Source organism: Rhipicephalus sanguineus, chromosome 4 (genome assembly GCF_013339695.2).
Source record: "Rhipicephalus sanguineus isolate Rsan-2018 chromosome 4, BIME_Rsan_1.4, whole genome shotgun sequence".
Classification (NCBI taxonomy): Eukaryota; Metazoa; Arthropoda; class Arachnida; order Ixodida; family Ixodidae; genus Rhipicephalus; species Rhipicephalus sanguineus.
In genome coordinates this window covers 117,911,737-117,931,498 of record NC_051179.1, presented here as the reverse complement: position 1 = coordinate 117,931,498, position 19,762 = coordinate 117,911,737, and the positions used below count along the sequence as shown (strand labels likewise).

Here is a 19,762-nt window from a genome sequence, read left to right as displayed (position 1 = left end):
AGCCAGGTTGAGTCCGGGTGGCACATAATGGCTGCTTTGAACTGTCGGTGGAAACGCTCGATCATTCTGTTGGCGCAGGGGTGGTAACTGGTGGTCCCCAAGCGTTCAAAACCGATGGTCAGCCCGAGTAGCCTGAAAAGGTGCGACTCGAACTGTCGTCCTTGGTCGGTGGTTACGCAGCGGGGGGCGCCGAAACGAGCGATCCAGCCAGTGAAGAAGGCCGAGGCGACGTCTTCCGCGGTTATTCCCACGAGGGGCCATGCCTCGGGCCATCGAGTGTAGCGATAGATGGCGGTGAGGCAGTAGCGATAGGGTCCAGTCGGGGGAAAGGGTCCTATGATGTCGAGGTGGACGTGCTCGAACCGACAGGATGGCTGAGGGAATGTTCCGAGTGGAGACGTGACGTGCCTGGTGACTTTAGCGCGTTGGCATTGAATGCAGGAGCGCGCCCAGGTGCAACAATCCCGCTGCATGGTGGGCAAGACATAGCGGTCAGCCACGAGGCGTGTAGAGGCGCGTATACCGGGATGGCTAAGGTTGTGGAGCTGGTTGAAAAGACCACGGCGATGGGACAGGGGTACATAGGGCCTGCTTCGTCCTGTCGACATGTCGCAACAGATTGTGGTTGTAGACCCTGGAATGGGGACTTGTTGCAGCTGTAGTGAGGACCTGCCCTTGAGAAGTTCCTGCAGTTCGGCGTCCATAGTCTGAGCCTCGGCGAGGACGTCCGCTGTTATCTGCACAGAGCTGATGGCTGCTACACGTGAAAGCGCGTCGGCGACCACGTTGTCTTTCCCGCTGACATGTTGGATGTCGGTTCTGAACTGTGCAATGAACGAGAGTTGGTTCTGCTGTACAGGCGGGAGCTTGTCGTGACGTTGAGAGAAGGCGTAGGTAAGAGGCTTGTGGTCGGTATAGATGGTGCAATTCTGTGCTTCGAGAACATGGCGAAAGTGTTGTACTGCTTCGTATATGGCCAGAAGTTCTCTGTAGTAGGCTGGCAGAGTTGTCGGGGCGGTGGTCGTGGTTTCGTCGGCGGAACTGGTGGTTGAAGGGGTCGTTTTCTGAGCTGCGAGTTTCTTGGACAAGAACGCCAAAGGATGCCAGGTGTTGTCCACACGTTGCATGAGTGCGGCGCCGATGGCGAAGCCAGATGCGTCCGTGAAGAGTTCCAAGGGAGCATCTGGCACGGGATGGTTGAGAAGTGTGGCGGTGCAGAGGGCGGCTTTGCATTCTTCGAACGTTTTCGCTAACGTCGGTGTCCACGCGACGGGTTGGTTTCCTCGTAGGCCAGCCAAAGCATCACGTCCGGGTCACGAGATGTGGGATGCCGTGCCGATGGAAGGACGCATCCCAACATAAAACATAACGACTGTTTATTACCGTAGTAGCAGCAGCGGTGCGAGCATAGTGACGCTGCGCTCAGTCGGGTAGCGAAGGAATGACGACTTCCGAGCTTGGCAGCTTGGTTTTAAAGCCACCGTCGATGACGTAAGCCTCCGGTGACGCTGCGGTGGCGCTGTCCCTTATCGGAGACGTGGTGTAGCATGCAGCCGTGTCAGGCTGGGCTAGCGAGTGACGAGGCGGAGGCTGCGCCGGTTTGTGCGCAGTATGTCGCCACACCGTTAACGTTGTAGTGGTCGAACGTCTTTGCAAAAGATTGCCGTTCTCTTATGTTTTCTTTAGTTGTTGTTGCCTTCTGTAGTTTCCCGCCTACCATGTAAGCCTAGCTGGTTTTATGTCAAGCTTGTAGACGATGTGGAACGGGACCCCATACTTACTGCGGTGGACGTTCTCTGTATTACCGAGCCGTGGAACGGCAAAAGACCGTATGTCAAAGGGTACGTTCCAGTCGTGTGCATCGATGATGCAGAGCGTCCTGCAGGTGGTGTGGCCGTATACGTCAAACAAACAGGAAAGGCACAAGATCTGAAACTACTACCAATGACACAGAGCCACAATGGTGAATATGCTGCCATCGATTTTGATGGATGCATCATCATGACCATGTACCTTGCACCCAATTTGTCGAGTGGGAATATCAAGACATTCATTGACACGGCATTGTGAAATTATGACAAGTACAAGAATAGACCATTTGTGTTAGTTCGTGACCTGAATGTCGATATTACTGAAAAGAACAATGAGTGGTTAATACAACATATGGCAGCCAAATATGCTCTCACGTGCACGTCCTTTGATCATATGAAACCATCGACCATCCGAGGGACGTGTATACACCTGGTATTTTCAAATTTCCAATTGCAACCCGTACAAAAACCGCGATCCCTTCATTTCACGGACCATAAAGCCGTGAAGTCAGCGCCAATCACAGCCATGGCGCTGATTAACACTCCTAGGTTTAAGTGCACATATATACCCCACAAAGTGGACGGGAGGATGACCGCCGCCGTAGCTCAGTGGTAGAGCAGCGGACTCATTATTCGAAGGCCGCAGGTTCGGTCCCTGCCGGCGGCAAGTTATCTTTTCGTCCACTTTACTTTCTTCACATTTATATCCTAATTACTAGAAATAACACCGCCTATACTTTCCTTGGCATCATTGTCTGTTAGTTCTAATTTATCTTTGCATTGTCATTTCTGAACAAGTTTGCTTCTGCTGTTCATTACTGAAAGAGACCCTAAAGTGAAACAATGAATCAATTTAGATTGATAAATTATACTCCGAGAACTCTAATGTCATTAATTTCACCATCATAGGTTTATTAAAAGACGAAAAAATCAAGGTCAAATAGTCATTTTTAAATTTCACGCCAAAATCTTTATGTGTAACATCACAGAATTGGTTGGTAACAACTTGATTGATAGTCCTGCAGAGCTCTCGCCAACCGGGCCTTAGGTCTCCCACGTGGGTACGTCGAGGCCTTGCCTTTCTATGAATATTTTTCGCATTTGGTGGCATGCACTCAACGAAATTTCCTGCAACTTGGTATGTTAAGTCCATGAGGTCAATGTACTTAGAGGGCAATGTACTTCATTTTTGCCGATTAGGAACCATGCAGGACCAAGTAGCCGCCGTCAAAGTCTATGATGCGCCGGCATTTGGTGCGGGAACTTTAAGGTGGCATTGTCACCCACATTTTCTTTTTGCACAATTTCTCTCTTACCAATCGTCTTTTCGTGGCAAGCGTGGTGATTTTGGAATTGTGAAAGTGTAATTCACTAACATGAGAAAAAATGATTTTTCTCTTTAGTGTCCCTTTAAATGACCACGCATGCCTTACTTGCTAGCTCCTGATAGCTGTGATATCGATAACAAAATGTCTCACAAAGCAGGCAACAGAGATCAGAAGCATGTAGCTATGAGCAAAGGTGCCTTAAGAATACAACAGATTGTTTTTAATAACAGCAAAAGCGCACTAAGAACAGCGACACAAAGGAGGCACACATACGCACACACATAGCACATAGTGTGTGTCTTCTTTGTGCCACTGTCTCTAGAGCGCCTTTACCATTCTTAAAGGGGCCCTGCAACACCTTTCTTAGTTATATTGGAATAGTCTCATTATTGACGTATGACTCTTCACGAGTCATATGCCGCAAAAATTTTTCGAATCCGTCAAGTCGTCAAGTGGTGTTACCAAATTATAGAGATCACGTTCCGCAGCTTTCTCCCTCAATTCAATGCCGCGAGCGCGCGGAGAGCTAGACAGCGAGTCGAGGGAGGGGGCGCAGACGAGCGAGGCTCCGCCCAAGAGCGCCGGCGGAAATTTTTTGTTCATTTTTTTCTCTCTGACGTCTGGGCGCAACCACGTGGTCTGTGCCGCCACTTCCGGTCGGCTTGCGTCGTTCTCGTCGAGCGGAGCCGTATCGCGCGTGCTTGAAAACTGCGCGTCGGTTTGGTAATGTTGGGTGTGCACCTCGAACGCCATAGTGTTTTCATCGCTTTGCCAACCATGGAAGCAAACCTGCGCACTCGTTTGGAATGAATGACAGCTGAGATCGGTTTCGGCCCATACTCCGATACACCGCCTCGTAAGACGGCACTGGTAGACGACCCCGAAGCGCCGCCATTACCGGACGCCAGCATTGTTATCGGAGACATGCTGCACGGCTGCCTCGGTCGGTCGTGAGAACGTGCCGACGATGCAGTTCCCAGCTGACGAGGCAACACTCGAACGGCTGCCACTCTCAACGGCAACCGGCGATGGTCAAAAGCACAGAAATATTCACGTTTTCGGCACTGCGCATGGCGAAGAAAACGGAACCACGCAACTACGAGCAGACGAGCTGTCGGTGAGACCGGAAGTGCTAATATTAATGTTTGTTCGGTGTTTTTAACGCGATAACAGAATATAAACATACATATTATCTACTTATTGAACTCAAAATTAACAACGACAGTAATAATGAGGGTGTTATTGTGATTATAACATCAGCCAATGGTGGAACTGCCGACAATCGCGCCATATTTTGCGGACTAATACATCATTTGTCGAGAGAAGAGGGAGCGATTTTCAGCTGACTTTGAGAATTTATTGTAAATTCCAGGCCGTGCGCATCGCTATAATATTTGGCTCGCGTGTTCTTGGGAGCCTCGACTACCGATCGGCAGCGCTTTTTGAGCATGCTCGAAAAGTGTTGCAGGGCCCCTTTAAAAATGGATTACCAATGTGCCCACACTGCCACCTTGGTGATACAACACACACACACAAAGGGTCCTTACATCATCTCCATGCCTCAGCTCCTTGGCTGGAACCACATGCAACTCAGAGTCGGTGGCTTCAGCTACTGTTCCGTGACCTGCAGAAAAAAAAGGACGACCTTGAGAGTAAGAAAAGGCATTGATCCGTGCCCTGGTATGCAGTAGCTCACATTATAATCACGACCATCACATCGTATCAGCAGCGAAAAAAAATGTTCACAAGAGACGAAGGTGAAGACCTATAGACAGAAGGGCTGATGGGAACTGTTTTGTTCAGTTACAGCAGCCACAACTGTGTGCCAGCAGTGCAACACAACAACATGCAAGCCCAGTTCATGCATAAGAGGAACACTGTCCTTAATTTAGAGCCTGGAAACAAAGGCATGTGTATCGTTGTTGCCCAAACCGTTTCGTTTAGTTTCACTGAGCTTTTCAAACACATCTTCTTGCATCTTCCCGCAAAGCACAGCATAAGCACCCACTTGTTCCCAGCATGCTTCTATTCATACCACAGTGCTTGCAAACGTGAACAACCTTTAACGTTAAGCTTCAGAACATGGCCGGTGCCACCATAAAGGCACCAACGTTTTTTATGTGTTATTTCAATTAAAAAAAATTGTACATTTTCATAAGTGAAATGGTTTAAGTCATGATGTCTGGGGCATGCATGGGAATGCATATCGTAATTATACTCGACTTCGGAGACTGCAGAAAGTTTTGGGCAGTCAGTTGGAGAACGAAATGCTAGACATGCCCGTTTTAGCTGCAACCTTCAAAACTTTGTTTAAAGTTGTGGCGTAAAACCCATTGGCGGCCTATTAGGCTTCCCCCTTGGTTTCATGCTTCTTATGATGAGGCTGCTGTTTTTGTATACAGCCACTCTGTCGATGGGATAAAATTTAAAACCAATCGTATGCTGAACAAATCAGGCCCCACTGCAAATTTCGGGTAATAGCTGGAAATTGCAAGGTGTCGTCCGTGCATAATTTTAGGAGGACAAAAACCGTTCTCATGTATGTTCATTCTTGGACATGTCATAAAAGATTGAACTGTCTGTTACCGTGCCTCTGGGAGGTGAACTTCACTGCCAAAGCAACACACTCCCTGTGGATTTGCCGCAGCTAGTGTCTGCATGTGCAGCGTACTCCCCATTACCGAAGGCAAGAAATCCTTTTTATATGATGATGTGACGAGTCCTGCCTTTTTTTTTTCTTCTCTCTCTATATTGCACTTCGGCGAGGTTGAAGCCCGCTAAGCAGTAAAGGTACACTGAAGCAGTTCTCAATTCGCAAACTGATTGTAACTTGAGAATCTATGACATGTGATAACATGCATGCAAGGGTGCTTTTTATTATATTTAATTAAACAATGGCGCTATAAGTGGGCAAACTTTTCCGCAAGAACGCCTTCGGCACACACTGAGCGTAGGTAAGGAAGACATCGGGAAAGAAACTTAGAGAAGTGACGCCATCAAAATGGATGCGCAATATCACTTCATTGGTTTGCACCTGTACCTGCTGTCCAGTGAAGAGTCACTAGGAATGTTCGCTGAGATTTTTTGCCACCACACCTTTCTGTTCTCACACTTGGACGTTCTTGCAATACCAAGGTCACTGGTTGTTCGCACAGCCTTTGCTGCAGCCTATGCACCGAATGAAGCAAACTCACCACGTCAAAGTTCTGCACAGCATTCGTCTGCAACAGCACATACTGCTGCAACATCGTCACGACCACAGCCGCGTAGCCCAAGTGGTTCATGGTGAATCAGCCTGCTGCGCCACTAAACCCAAACGATGGAAATGATCAATAGGCAGCATTTATCTGTTAACATGGTGGTTATCGTTATGTATGGACATGATTTTACACACTCCCTTCTGCAAAACATTCACTTTGAATCGCTATTGAATGGTTTGCCAATTACGTACTGTAAGACGGGCACTTAATCTCCGTCGCAGTTTTCTCTATCTGGGATTTAGCTGGCTGCATTCTTGAACTGTAGCTTATACCATCATACCGAATGAAATCAACCTACTAGAAACCCGGTGCTGCAGCGGTGGTGTGGTGGTCACACTGCCTGGCTGCCGAAATGAAAGGCATGGGTTCAATCACGGCTGCGGCGGTCCCATTTCGATGGACGCAAAATGCTGGAGGCCCATGTACAGTGGGATGTCGGTGCACGTTAAAGGGGTACTGACACAAAATTTCGCAGCTGAGATAGCCTGCGGGATAAATTCTCGTGAACATGCGTATATCATCTACCAAATATGAACAGCGAATACAGCTTGGAAAGTAATTTATATCAAATTTGAAGTACGCGTGCCCGATCCTGCGCTATACGCCGCACCTCGCGACATTGACATCATCCAAAGTGACCTGAAGGTGACCCCAAACTTCCGCGAAGTCACCACTGCGACCAAGCTCCGAGATTCCCAGCTAAATGACGTCATAGTCGCCATTGCACTTTTGCTACGCTTGCGCCAGCAGGCTACTATACGGCGGCTGATCGCGAGTCCATGCCTGCGCCGAAAGTGTGGAAGCCGCAAGAAAGTCTTTGCCACGAGGTAACGATGATGACGATGACAGCAATGACATTTCGCTGCACATGCTGCATGCGAAAGACCGTGCAGGCAGCACGGAAGTGTGTCACGGTCCTGTGTGCCGTTTCACACGCTACATGGCGTTAGTTGCACACAGAGGCTTGTCTTCGGAGCTGTCCCAAACCGAAACTGAGACTGGTCGGTAATAAATACACCGCAATTATCTGTTGTGCGCTGCAGCAAGCGATGTACCATGTTACAACCAATAGGCCTCCAGCAACATACTGCAGCGAAAAAATGTCACACCAAAATTTTCGTGTCAATACCCTTTTAAAGCACCCCAGGTGGCAGAAATTAGCCGAAGCCCTCTACTATAGTGTCTCTCATTGCCACTTTCAGGCGTTAAACTTTAGGGCGTTAAAACCAACAAACCAACTGACCAACCAGAAACCAGGTGGTTGTACCCGTTTAGCAGCAACAATTCTTGAATGGAAAATATTTATCACAGCTGGGCTTTGTTACCAGCAAAAGTGGTTGTGTCACACCAATGACACGCAGGAAGTTTCTATCATTTTTTTACAGTTTTCTATCGCGATCAAAATTTGTCGCTGCTACACAACAACAATCCCTCATGCAGACGACAGCCTGTAATCGCTACCGAGACGTTCGATCACGATCGAGTGTCTTTGAATCAAGCAAAATCCCGATACAGCAGCACCTGATTCACATCGAGTGATCCGGACGTGGCTCAATTGAGATCAGTGTCTGTGTGGCAGGTCCGACAACAGTAAATTGGTGATCAGCCCCGGGTTCAAATATTTTCATTCTGGGCTTAACAAGGGCGAAAGTTGAGGGATGGGGCATGCTATCCTGTGCTGCGTCATCGGCAAAGCCATTATCTCCAGTCATCAGATTGAGCATTTCTTTTTCATTTTTAGTGTTCGTTTATCAGAGGCACTTGCGAATGATTTCTTGTAACCCTTCACGTACAGTTAAACCTGCCCATAACGAACCTCCATACAACGAATTCCTCGATATACGAAGTTTTTCTGTTCCTCGCCGTTACTCCATAGAAGCACATGTATTTCCGACCTCCATGTAACAAAGTGGCAGTGGGAGACATCCTTAATATAACAAATTTTTGCCTCCGACAACCTAGGAATTTTGGCCCGAATTTTGTCATTTTTGTACGAGCAGGAGCCGCATGCATCTTCTACGGTTGCCCCGCCGACGAGAGCGCGAAGTGGCGGCGTTGCGCATGGCGCGCTCGAAGCCCCAGCAACTGCGAGGCGAGAGCTCGTTTGTGCGTACGGGTGTGCATGAGGCGGGTAGGCGAGGCCTGCACTCCTCGAGCTGGCTTTCTCGCCCCCGCTTCTCCCTTCAAACCTCATTCAGCCGCTCGCGGGTGCCAACGCCAACCATGCCGGTTTTCTTTTAAAAAAATTTTTAAAAATTGGCTTTTGCATTGGCAGCGCTGCTCTTCGGTTGTTGCAGTAGTCTCTGAACTCCACTTCGTTAATGTGACACCAGGTGACGCCACTAAAAAAATCCTTGCTCCGTGTCATTACGCTTCTAGTTTGCGCGGCATATGGAGTTCACTCTTAGTTTTTGATGCCGTATGTGCGTGCATGGTTTCACTGAGTGAGCTTGGAGCAACCCTTGACAACGTGCAGCTTTTGCGATTTTTTTTAAATGCCGACAGCTGCGTCGTCACTGCTGAGGAGATGTCAGATTAGGTGCTGGTGGAAACTGTCCGCGACCACAGTGACAACGACAGATCTTCGAAGGTTGACTCGTCACTGTCGTCACGCGCTTTGGCGTCTTGCGCCATGCCGTGGGTTCGCGAGACCTTGGCCTCCGAGACTGGCTCCGGCAACGCGATGGCATGTTGCCAGAGCCAATCTCAGAGGCCAAGGCTAGACAATGACGGAGCAGCATTGTACTGGCGTCCTACGAACGCTCAGTATTGCCATTTCTCACAAACAAGCAATAGAGCAAAATAACGCAGTTTTTTGCCGCTAAATAAATGTTTTGGGTGAGCTCTGCCTTCAATTCCCCTTGTGTTTAATTTTTGCGTTTCTTTTCCAAATATTCGTGTGAAAACTGGGTATAATGAAAACGTGTTTATAACGAATTTTTCAGGGATTTTTCAATTTTGTTATATCCAGGTTTAACTGTATCTTTTTCTTCTTATGTATCAAATATGTTTGCATTATTCTTTATATTATCTATGTCTTGTTTTGTGCATTTGTGTAAGTATTTAATTTACTTTGAGTTCTAACAATGTTACTCTTTTTTCATGCAACGGCAATGTCTGTCTTGTAACGGACCATCAGCTCCATCAAGCTGTTTTTCAAACAGCTTTTCACCAACGGTGTCCTCCAGAATGTCTGTATTTCTAGAAATAAATCTGTATTGTATTGTATTGTATCACTTATACACGGGCTACTGCCTCGACCACATGCGGATGTACAGCGAAATTGCGACTGCCGCAACTGACCATAAAAAGAGCAAAGCGCTTGCTTAAAATAAAATTTAAAAAAAACCGTTACAACACGCTATTGCCTGCTGCGATGCATAGGCAGTTGCCTTGGCAACTTCTGTGATGATGTCACAAAGGCTCGATCAATCAGAGGTGATGACGAGATTCCCAATGCCACCCAAGGCTCTTGCTGCACGTTTATGCAAAACTAGGGTTACTGCGCACTGGTTTACACAAGTTTTCAACCAGATTTGCAAGCTTGCCACACAACATTAATATAATGAAGCACCCCCATAACATCGTTTTTTTTTTCCCCTTTCAAAATGCTTCAGTGTCCCTTTAAATGATGCACTGAAGTCATCTACCATGGTCAGTGACATACACAACCAGTCTGGCCGAGTGTGTGTGACTTCACAGACTGGTCTAACAGGTGCAGTTGACTTAGATAATGTGCATGTTAGCTTGCACCGTTTCCCTAAGTGTGCCTCCTGTGGAAAGAAGACATGTGGCATTCTGTTTTAAACGCTAGTCGTTTCTGTGCCACGTATGTTCCTCGTAATTTGCAAACTAATTGCTTCCGAGTGACCTACACACTGAGCTTGTTTGTTTGCGATGTCCAAACCAGGTGAGCAGCCTTTTCGCTGTTTCCTGTCCCAAACCTTTTCCCACTCCTTCCTTCCATTCCGGTCTGAAACAAAAAGAAACAAAGCTTGAATTTTCTACTAAAGCTCTGTTTGTTTTGGTTTCAGCCTGGAATGGAAGGAAGGCGGGTAAAGTTCACTTACCCTTGTAGAGATGAAAGATGCATTCATGAATCAACCACTACGGAGCGCATCCAGCATTACACGACAACTGGCAGCTGCGGCTGTGTTACGTTGTTGAAAGGAGTCCGACAACAGACCGCAAAGGTTAAAGAACCCTGCAAGGCCAAAACTAGCCCCAAGTAATTCACTACAGCATCTGAATAGTGCTGTTCTGGTTTTATTCATTTATTTATTTATGTAACATACTCTCAGGGAACAAATGTTAATTGAAGCGGGGAGGGGCAAAAGTTGACACATATAATGAAAACTCGGTTGTACATACAAAATTAACTAGCACAGAATAATACAACACCACATTTTGCGATGAAGACCTGGGTCACTTCACCATAAGGGAATATGCAAAGACTGTTCTTATTTTGCAGCAATGGCCAGCTCAAATCCCAGTACTCAAGAGCACCACCCACCATTGTGAGCAGAGTCAAGGCGGGCATCGCCGCCGCCAAAAGGCCGAGCCCCATGATGTGGGGGAGGCTGCACCACACTGGAGGCGGGCGGTTCTGGCTGAGGCTCCCCGGTCAGCAGGTGGACCGCCTGGAACATGCGATTCTCTCGAAGGATGGAGACAAAGCGGTCAAAGGCCAGAGGCCCTCTCTTGGGAAGTCGGTACAGCAGGCACAGGTTGCGCTCGTTCAGGTCTGTCTTTTCCTGCAACAGGGAAGCATGAGAACCGGTGTTGCGGCCTTTATGAACATATCACAACCCCTATCTCGTCCTTGTTGAAGGGACACTAAAGGGAAACAATGAATCAGTTTAGATTGATAAACTGTATTCTGAGAACTAAAATTTCATTAATTTCACCATCACAGGTATATTAATAGAGGATAAAATCAAGCTCAAATCTCAATTTTTAGATTTTGCGCCGAAATCTCCACGCGTGACGTCACGGATTTCAAAGTGTATTTTGTACACTATTTGGGCGACACTGGCTGAGCAAAATTTCCTGAAACTCGGTATGTTAAGTCTATGGCGCCTTCAGAAGACAATGTACTTCACTTTTACTGATTAGGAACAACGTAGGACCTAGTAGATGCTGTCAAAATCTATGATGTGACGTCATTTGGGGCAGCAATTTCAAGGTGGCGTCGCCAACCGCTTTTTCTTTTTGCGCATTTTTTCACTTACGAAGTGCCTTCTCACCACAAGTGTGGCGATTTTGGAATTGTGAAAGAGCAATTTATTCATACAAGAAAAATAAATTTTTTCTTTGGTGTCCATGTAATAGCTTGAAAGGTACTCGCTATGCAAGTTTGGTGAAAGGTAGGACAGTTCCATCAATTACGCAGAGGGACAGGAAAATATGCAGAAAGCAGTGGCTGTCCATAAACCAAAGACGCGAACTCCTGCAAAAAGTGGTATGGAGGTGACAAAGTAAAGATCGTAAGGCTAAACTGCTTTACTCAGTTCGTGGTCATGAGAGTCGGGAACTTCATACCTTGCGCACTTCATAAGACAAGCATAAAAAGCACGTATGCAAACATATTCGCCATAACTCAATTACTTTTGAAAATGTTTCTTTATGCCTGAGGCTGTTATACAATGCATAGTCTCTATCATCAATCACTTCGCAAGTGATTGCTAGCGATAACAATTTTCTCAGGCCTTCATCGATGCTTTCTTCGGCATTCTCACCACAGGATTCCCTCTATGCAACTAAATCTCAAATACATTCCTTCTTTGCACTAAAATCTTCAGATTCACTGCCCTTAAGGAGTTCTTTTCATAAAGTGCACACAGAGAAAACAGTGTCTTGCACTCCCCAATTCGTGCCACAAACGGCCTATGTGAACACACTTGCTGTTGAGAGAGTGCTGCCATCGTAACCGATGCTGCAAGGTTAAACCATTAATACATTAAAAACTTCGTTAAAGGCGTAAGGAAAGTGCCAAGCTAAATACAAAAAAAAGAGCCCAAGCATGTGGGCCGCATCTAAACATCTGGCAAGAGCCGATAGTGCACAGTCGCGAGCAGATGTTTAGAGACCAACTGATTCCACAAATAACTTTCTTTCTTTGCAGCCTGAGTATGATGGCTTAAATAGAGTGGTGCAGCCTAAGTACAGCCTAGGTTTTCCTAATGCAATGCATTAGAGCAAACCTAGGCTGTGGTACTGTGCTTGGAGAAATCTTTATTTTTTGCTGGTACCATGGTCCTTAAAGGGACACTAAAGGCAAATATTAAGTCGACGTTGAAAGTTGAAATAGTGGTCCAGAAACCTCGCAGTGCTACTTTTATGCCAAGGAAGTGCTTATTTTGAAATAAAGTCACGTTTTCGTGGTCCGCATCGCATTACGCATTTCAAATCACCCGCCTGAAATCAGACTTTCATACGTCACTGCTGCCGTGCCCAACGTTGCCCGTCTTTACTGCGCGGCCATTGACACTAGTAGCAGCAGAGCGAAAGTAGCGGGACCCACAGCAGCAACAACGGCCATCGAAGCCATCGAAGCTTGCCGCAGTCGCCGCAATGGATGTGGACGGAGAACTTGACGAGACATTGGCTCGCGACACTGGGCTACAATTCAGCGACTAAGCCACTTCAAGCGTAAGGATTCATTCCGCGGCACCCAGTGAAAAGACACATCGGTTTCCTTGCTGCAGCACTGGCGTTGTGCACCATTCGGGCATCCGGCAACATCACATGCATGCGGCATTTTGTCGAACTTTCTGTCAGAGCGACTTTCACGAGCGTGCAAAACATACGTGGCAGTACGCGATACTGAAACTACCACTGAGACGCGACCGCGTGAGCGAAGCAGGGCGCCGGGCGAAGCGCAGTTCGGCGAAAACGGAACCTTTGAACCACGCACCCCGTTTCTCATGGCAACGCCCCAGAGGTTCTTTTTTCCATGAATCAAACGGAAACGAACAAACAGCATTTTATTACGTCGTTTGATGCACGGAAGGTTCTTTTTTTTATTGCAGCTAGATTGATTACTAGTGATTTATTGTAAGCAGACTCTCATACGTCATCGGGATCACTTCGAAAATGTCCCATTCGTAACGCCCATCATGTGATACATTTAGCTTAATTTCTCGGTAAGTAGGGCACTGCTGTTGATAATATTGCCGTTTTAGACGTTGTCATACATCGAGCTTTCACTCCGATATAAATTGTTATTTGCCTTTAGTGTCCCTTTAAATGTTTCTCCGAAACTGTACATGCAGACAACTCCCTCTCAAGGGTGCATCCCAGAGCCTACAGGTACTGCTTGCTGCAGCACTGAGATGTTCACTGGCTATGCATATTTTACATGGTCTCAGCACAGGACAGACCTCAAAGACATCCCAAAACTATTTTCGTTCACTTTAATTTCTTCTCATTCATAACATAGCTACTACACAAAATTCGGCAGATCCCACGTACCGTGGGAATCGATGTAATGTGAAGCGTGCGGCGGGAAGGTGACTATGGCGCAATTTTTTACATTGAGCGAAGCTTTACGAAATGACGCTAAAGATATGTATGAATGTTATACGCACACACATATGTTGAAAGGTCGCACATGTGTTATATAACCAGTTGTTTACAGATGCGTAACGATGCCAACAGCAACATAGGTATTACCAACACCAGATGCGGCAAGAAGATATCTAGTGCTTATACTTGTCCGTTATGATGAAGAATGCACGCATGTTTCACGAACCTGTATGCATGTGTGGAAGGGTTTCTTGACAGTTCTCAGGTTGATGGCAGTGAGCGCAATGTCTTTGTTATTGTATTTGATGTGTGCAACACAGACCTTGCCGATTCCCCTGCTTGTCTGTATGTGTTCTGTGTCTGGTGGCCGGGCAAGTGGGATGCAGCCTAGGTTGAAGTTGCGCATCACCGTGTACTTATATGTGCCCACGCCTCTGCACCAGCAACGAATCCACTTGCTGTGGACCACACAGTCGGCTCATCACTCCAGATTTCAGAAAGTGCTACCATGCCAGTTTCTGTGAGCAGAGCGTCTTTTTCGAGATCATGCATGTGCGCATACACACACTGTACGTTGAGAGCGGTGAGCGTGAGGTGATTATTGTGGTTGTGGCATTGAATGAAGGCGGTAGCCAAGTCCAAGAAAATGCCTAGAACAGTGGTTCTCAGCCATGGATGTTTCAGGGACCCCTTGTGGACCAGTGGAAGTATTTAGGGATCCCTTTCAGTGAGAAAAAAAAGGGGGGGGGGGTCATAAATTAACACAACACGCAGCGTGAAATAGGTGCCTTTTATTTCTCCCTGGCAAAGAATGGTCAAACTAAAGTGACACGTCAATTCGATCTCAACAGCTTGTCAATAAGTTGTGCTGTCTGCAGCCACAATCAACCTGTTTCTAGCTCTGTTGGTTCTTCAGTAACAGAGAGCTGAGCTAGTTGGTACGTATTCATTCTAAAAAGAGACAGGGCGTGCAAACACGGACACAAGAAAGAGATCAGGACACCACAAACGCCGACTAACAACTGAAGAGACGCACAACGGCTGAAAAGAAAGAAGGCACGAAAACTTATCTGCGCATGCCCATGCAACAGGCGAACCTATCAATCCGGCACGCATGGCGGTCTACGTGGAAGATAACTGTTAAGGCATTTGATTTCATCTTTATGCAAGTTAATCGACGGTTGGCTCACGCATGCGCTACCACTATTCTCGATATGCCATGCTTCAATCATCAGGCGCGTTTCTTCATTTCTATGCCGGTACAACACTGCGCATTCATCGAATTTTGGCGTGCACTTACAATCTCGACAATGTAAAGATAGATTAGAAGGTGAGCGTCCTGTTAGCGATCTCTTATGTTCCAACAATCTCTGGTTAATGCATCGGCCCGTCTGTCCTACGTAGAAGCGGCCGCAGCTGAAAGGGACCTTATACACCACACTCGTACGGCAATCAGTGAATTTGTCGGTGTGTTTTACGAAACAATTATCGGTCCGCTTCTTGTCTTTTACTCGCTCATTCTTCCTCTGCACAGCGGCACAAATCTTACCTAGCTTATTGGCAGCCGTGAAAACAACATTAACGCCGTATCTACTTCCTACTTTCTTTAGCCTGTGAGATATGCAATGAATGTACGGAATACCTACGACACGTTTCTTCCTATCGCTTTCTGCAACCATGTTCGGACTTAACACAATAGACTTCTTTAAACGCTCAGCGACCGTGGCCACTGCATCACGAGGATACCCTACAGCTAAAAGACGCATAACCTGTGCGCTAAAGCTATCACTCATTTTGTGTTCACAGGACTTGGTGAGGGCTGACTTAAGGCAAGACATGGCGATGCCGTTTTTACAACCTTCGAGTGCTTCGACGAAAAATTTAACAGCGGTTTGGAAGATCTAGGAGAATACTGCCATCACACGTGGTTCTTCTGGAACGTTAAGGAAATGTCTAGAAATTGTATTCCATTATTCTGAGGCACCTCTTTAGTAAAGCTCAGCCCTCCTCCATTTAATTCAAATTTTTCGCTCACGGAAGTTACCACCTTTTCAAAGTCCTCATCACAACAAAAAATCAAGTAATCGTCCACATAACGAAAAACCTGAATAACCGAATTACCTAAGGCGCCTTCCAAAAGAGTGTCAATCTTGCTAAGGTATAAGTCACTAAGAACCGGAACAACTATAGAACCAATACATATACCTGATTTCTGCACATAAACGCCTTCCTTCCAACCTACCAGCGTCGACTTTAAATACATGGAAAGGATTTCTAGAAATGCCCCGGTAGGAACACCACAATTATCGGTGAAGACCGTCTGGTGCGCTTGTTCGTTAATACATTCATTAACACAATTTAACAAGTCCTCATGCGGCAAAGAATAATACAGGTCATCAATATCCATACTAAAAGCTTTACAACAGCCGGGGTTCTCCTCTGAGAGGAACTGAACTAGCGCCTGAGAAGTGCGCATACGAAAAGGGTCTGAAAAACTCAAAGAGGTTAAGCAGTTCTGCAAATAACTAGATACAGCGACTTGCCAGGTGCCTTGCTCTGAAACGATTGCTCGAAACGGAATCTCGTTCTTATGTGTTTTGGCTGAAAAAAACAATTCTAAAGTAAGTGATTTAGCCTTCTTGACATTACAAGCTATTCTCTCAAGATTATGTCTTAACAAAAGGTCGACCTTTTGGCACCTGGCAAGTCGCTGTATCTAGTTATCTGCAGAACTGCTTAACCTCTTTGAGTTTTTCAGATCCTTTTCGTATGCGTAATTCTCAGGCGCTAGTTCAGTTCCTCTCAGAGGAGAACCCCGACTGTTGTAAAGCTTTTAGTATGGATATTGAAGACTTATATTATTCTTTGCCGCATAAGGACTTGCTAAAATGTGTTAATGAATGTATTAACGAACAAGGGAACCAGACGGTTTTCACCGATAAATGTGGTGTTTCTACCGGGGCATTTCTAGAAATCCTCTCCATGTATTTAAAGTCAACGCTGGTAGGTTGGAAGGAAGGCATTTATGTGCAGAAATCAGGGATATGTATTGGTTCTAAGGTTGCTCCGGTTCTTAGTGATTTATACCTTAGCAAGATTGACAATCTTTTGGAAGGCGCCTTAGGTAATTCGGTTATTAAGGTTTTTCGTTATGTGGACGATTACTTGATTTTTTGTAATGGTGAGGACTTTGAAAAGGTGGTAACTTCCGTGAGCGAAAAATTTGAATTAAATGGAGGAGGGCTGAGCTTTACTAAAGAGGTGCCTTTCAGAATAATGGAATACAATTTCTAGACATTTCCTTAACGTTCCAGAAGAACCACGTGTGATGGCAGTATTCTCCTAGATCTTCCAAACCACTGTTAAATTTTTCGTCGAAGCACTCGAAGGTTGTAAAAACGGCATCGCCATGTCTTGCCTTAAATCAGCCCTTACCAAGTCCTGTGAACACAAAATGAGTGATAGCTTTAGCGCACAGGTTACGCGTCTTTTAGATGTGGGGTATCCTCGTGATGCAGTGGCCACGGTCGCTGAGCGTTTAAAGAAGTCTATTGGTTAAGTCCGAGCATGGTTACAGAAAGCGATAGGAAGAAACGTGTCGTAGGTATTCCGTACATTCATTGCATATCTCACAGGCTAAAGAAAATAGGAAGTAGATACGGCGTTAATGTTGTTTTCACGGCTGCCAATAAGCTAGGTAAGATTTGTGCCGCTGTGCAGAGGAAGAATGAGCAAGTAAAAGACAAGAAGCTGACCGATAATTGTTTCGTAAAACACACCAACAAATTCACTGATTGCCGTACGAGTGTGGTGTATAAGGTCCCTTTCAGCTGCGGCCGCTTCTACGTAGGACAGACGGGCCGATGCATTAACCAGAGATTGTTGGAACATAAGAGATCGCTAACAGGAGGCTCACCTTCTAATCTATCTTTACATTGTCGAGATTGTAAGTGCACGCCAAAATTCGATGAATGCGCAGTGTTGTACCGGCATAGAAATGAAGAAACGCGCCTGATGATTGAAGCATGGCATATCGAGAATAGTGGTAGCGCATGCGTGAGCCAACCGTCGATTAACTTGCATAAAGATGAAATCAAATGCCTTAACAGTTATCTTCCACGTAGACCGCCATGCGTGCCGGATTGATAGGTTCGCCTGTTGCATGGGCATGCGCAGATAAGTTTTCGTGCCTTCTTTCTTTTCAGCCGTTGTGCGTCTCTTCAGTTGTTAGTCGGCGTTTGTGGTGTCCTGATCTCTTTCTTGTGTCCGTGTTTGCACGCCCTGTCTCTTTTTAGAATGAATTGGTTCTTCAAATATGCAAACCTAGAAAAAGTATGTTGGCATGCATATGTCGTAGAAAACTAGAACAAAAGCTACTTGTTCTCTTGCTCATCAGTTATTGCATCCCATGCCAGACAAATTGGCACAGATGTTCCGGGAGCAAAGCAGAAGATGAAGAAGAGGACGAAGAGAGCGCGTGCCCGTTCATGATTAAGATAGTATGCCGTACGCTCTACACGGAGTAACAGTCGGCTTAAACAGCTCCGCTGTTAAAACGAAGTTCATAAACACACCAGTAATTCCTCTAACATCTTAATGTAACACATGTAACAGATTACCCGACCGAAACTACCCCCCGTCCACCACGGTAGTGCAGCAGTTACGGTGCCCGGCCGCTGACCCGAAGGTCGCGGGTTCGATCACAGTCGCGGCGGCTGCATTTTGATGGAGGCGAAATGCTATAGGCCCATGTACTGTGCGATGTTAGTGCACATTAAAGAACACCAGATGGTCAAAATTTCCCGGAGCCCTTCACTACGGCGTGCCACATAATCATAGTGTAGTTTTGGCCCTTAAAACACCAGATATTAAAGAAACTATTTAAACTACACCCCCCTCATCTGTGTAGGGCCACATATGTTCAGGTGTATTTGCCACTTGACCCAAAATAACAACATCTTTTTAGTAGCTTTGGTATTAGGTGCTTATAACTTTCTCACAATATTCGAATCAAAATATAATGTACAAACACAAAAATACAGAATTGCGAAGTCCACAGCATGACCCTTCATAGCACAGAGAAACAGATGTTCAAGCGCTCGTATAGCAATTCGTCTGACAAGAGTGTGTGAAGCAAAGCTGACTTTAATCAAGTCTAATTATTGAAATATTATTTTTATTTCAACAATGAATGATTTTCATCAGCTGCAGTATGCGATACTGCACTTACAGTGGTACTGACACGAAAATTTTCAGTTGTAATTTTTTTGCATCAAATGAAAGCCCAAGTCCTCAAGAGCCTAGAAACTATACTGGTAAGTGTGAGTGCACCCTGAAAAATTGATTACAACATGTTTTTAAACGCTGGTTTCGGTCCCTACTGGACCCTGATGTTACGACACAGTATGAGCTTCTCGTCATGTGCTCGCACAAGATATCGTGGCGTTTCCACGGCTGCACCACTGCGTGGCTCCGTTGGTGACGCACAAGTGGCTATTTTGAATGTTTCGGTGCCTGACGTCATCGCAAATAGCCACAGTGGTGCGAAGTCACAGGAATTGACACTGTACCCGATGGCACACTAGTGTCGATGTCAGTAGGTGTGCCACGCGAAGATTGACCTCAGTATAAATATAAAATATCTTATTAGCCTTAACTGAGCTTCACGCTTGCTTGACATGGTCTCTCAATACAGGAGATTTGTACGACGAAGTAAGCTCAGCTTCAAAAATTGGTGTCAGTACCCCTTTCAGCAAGGTTTGCGTCATTCTTCTTTTCTTTTTATACTGCTGTGAACTAGAATCCATGGCAAGCTTCTCAGTATTTTAGGCTGGTA

General features: G+C 46.1%; 1 protein-coding gene and 1 non-coding gene across 2 annotated transcripts in view; one reads left to right on the top strand and one right to left on the bottom strand.

Moving 5' to 3' along the window:
- Positions 1-19,762, bottom strand: part of LOC119390616 (caspase-7-like) — a 49,349-nt gene that overhangs the window by 26,555 nt on the left and 3,032 nt on the right. Inside the window, exons 2-3 of the mRNA XM_037658219.2 lie at positions 10,913-11,153; positions 4,687-4,763 (exon numbers count right to left, since the gene is read on the bottom strand). Coding sequence (XP_037514147.1) covers positions 4,687-4,763; positions 10,913-11,153 — 318 coding nt within the window. The remainder of the gene's footprint in view (positions 1-4,686; positions 4,764-10,912; positions 11,154-19,762) is intronic.
- On the top strand, positions 2,407-2,478 carry Trnam-cau (transfer RNA methionine (anticodon CAU)). The gene has a single exon. It is a non-coding gene; the product is annotated as a tRNA-Met (tRNA).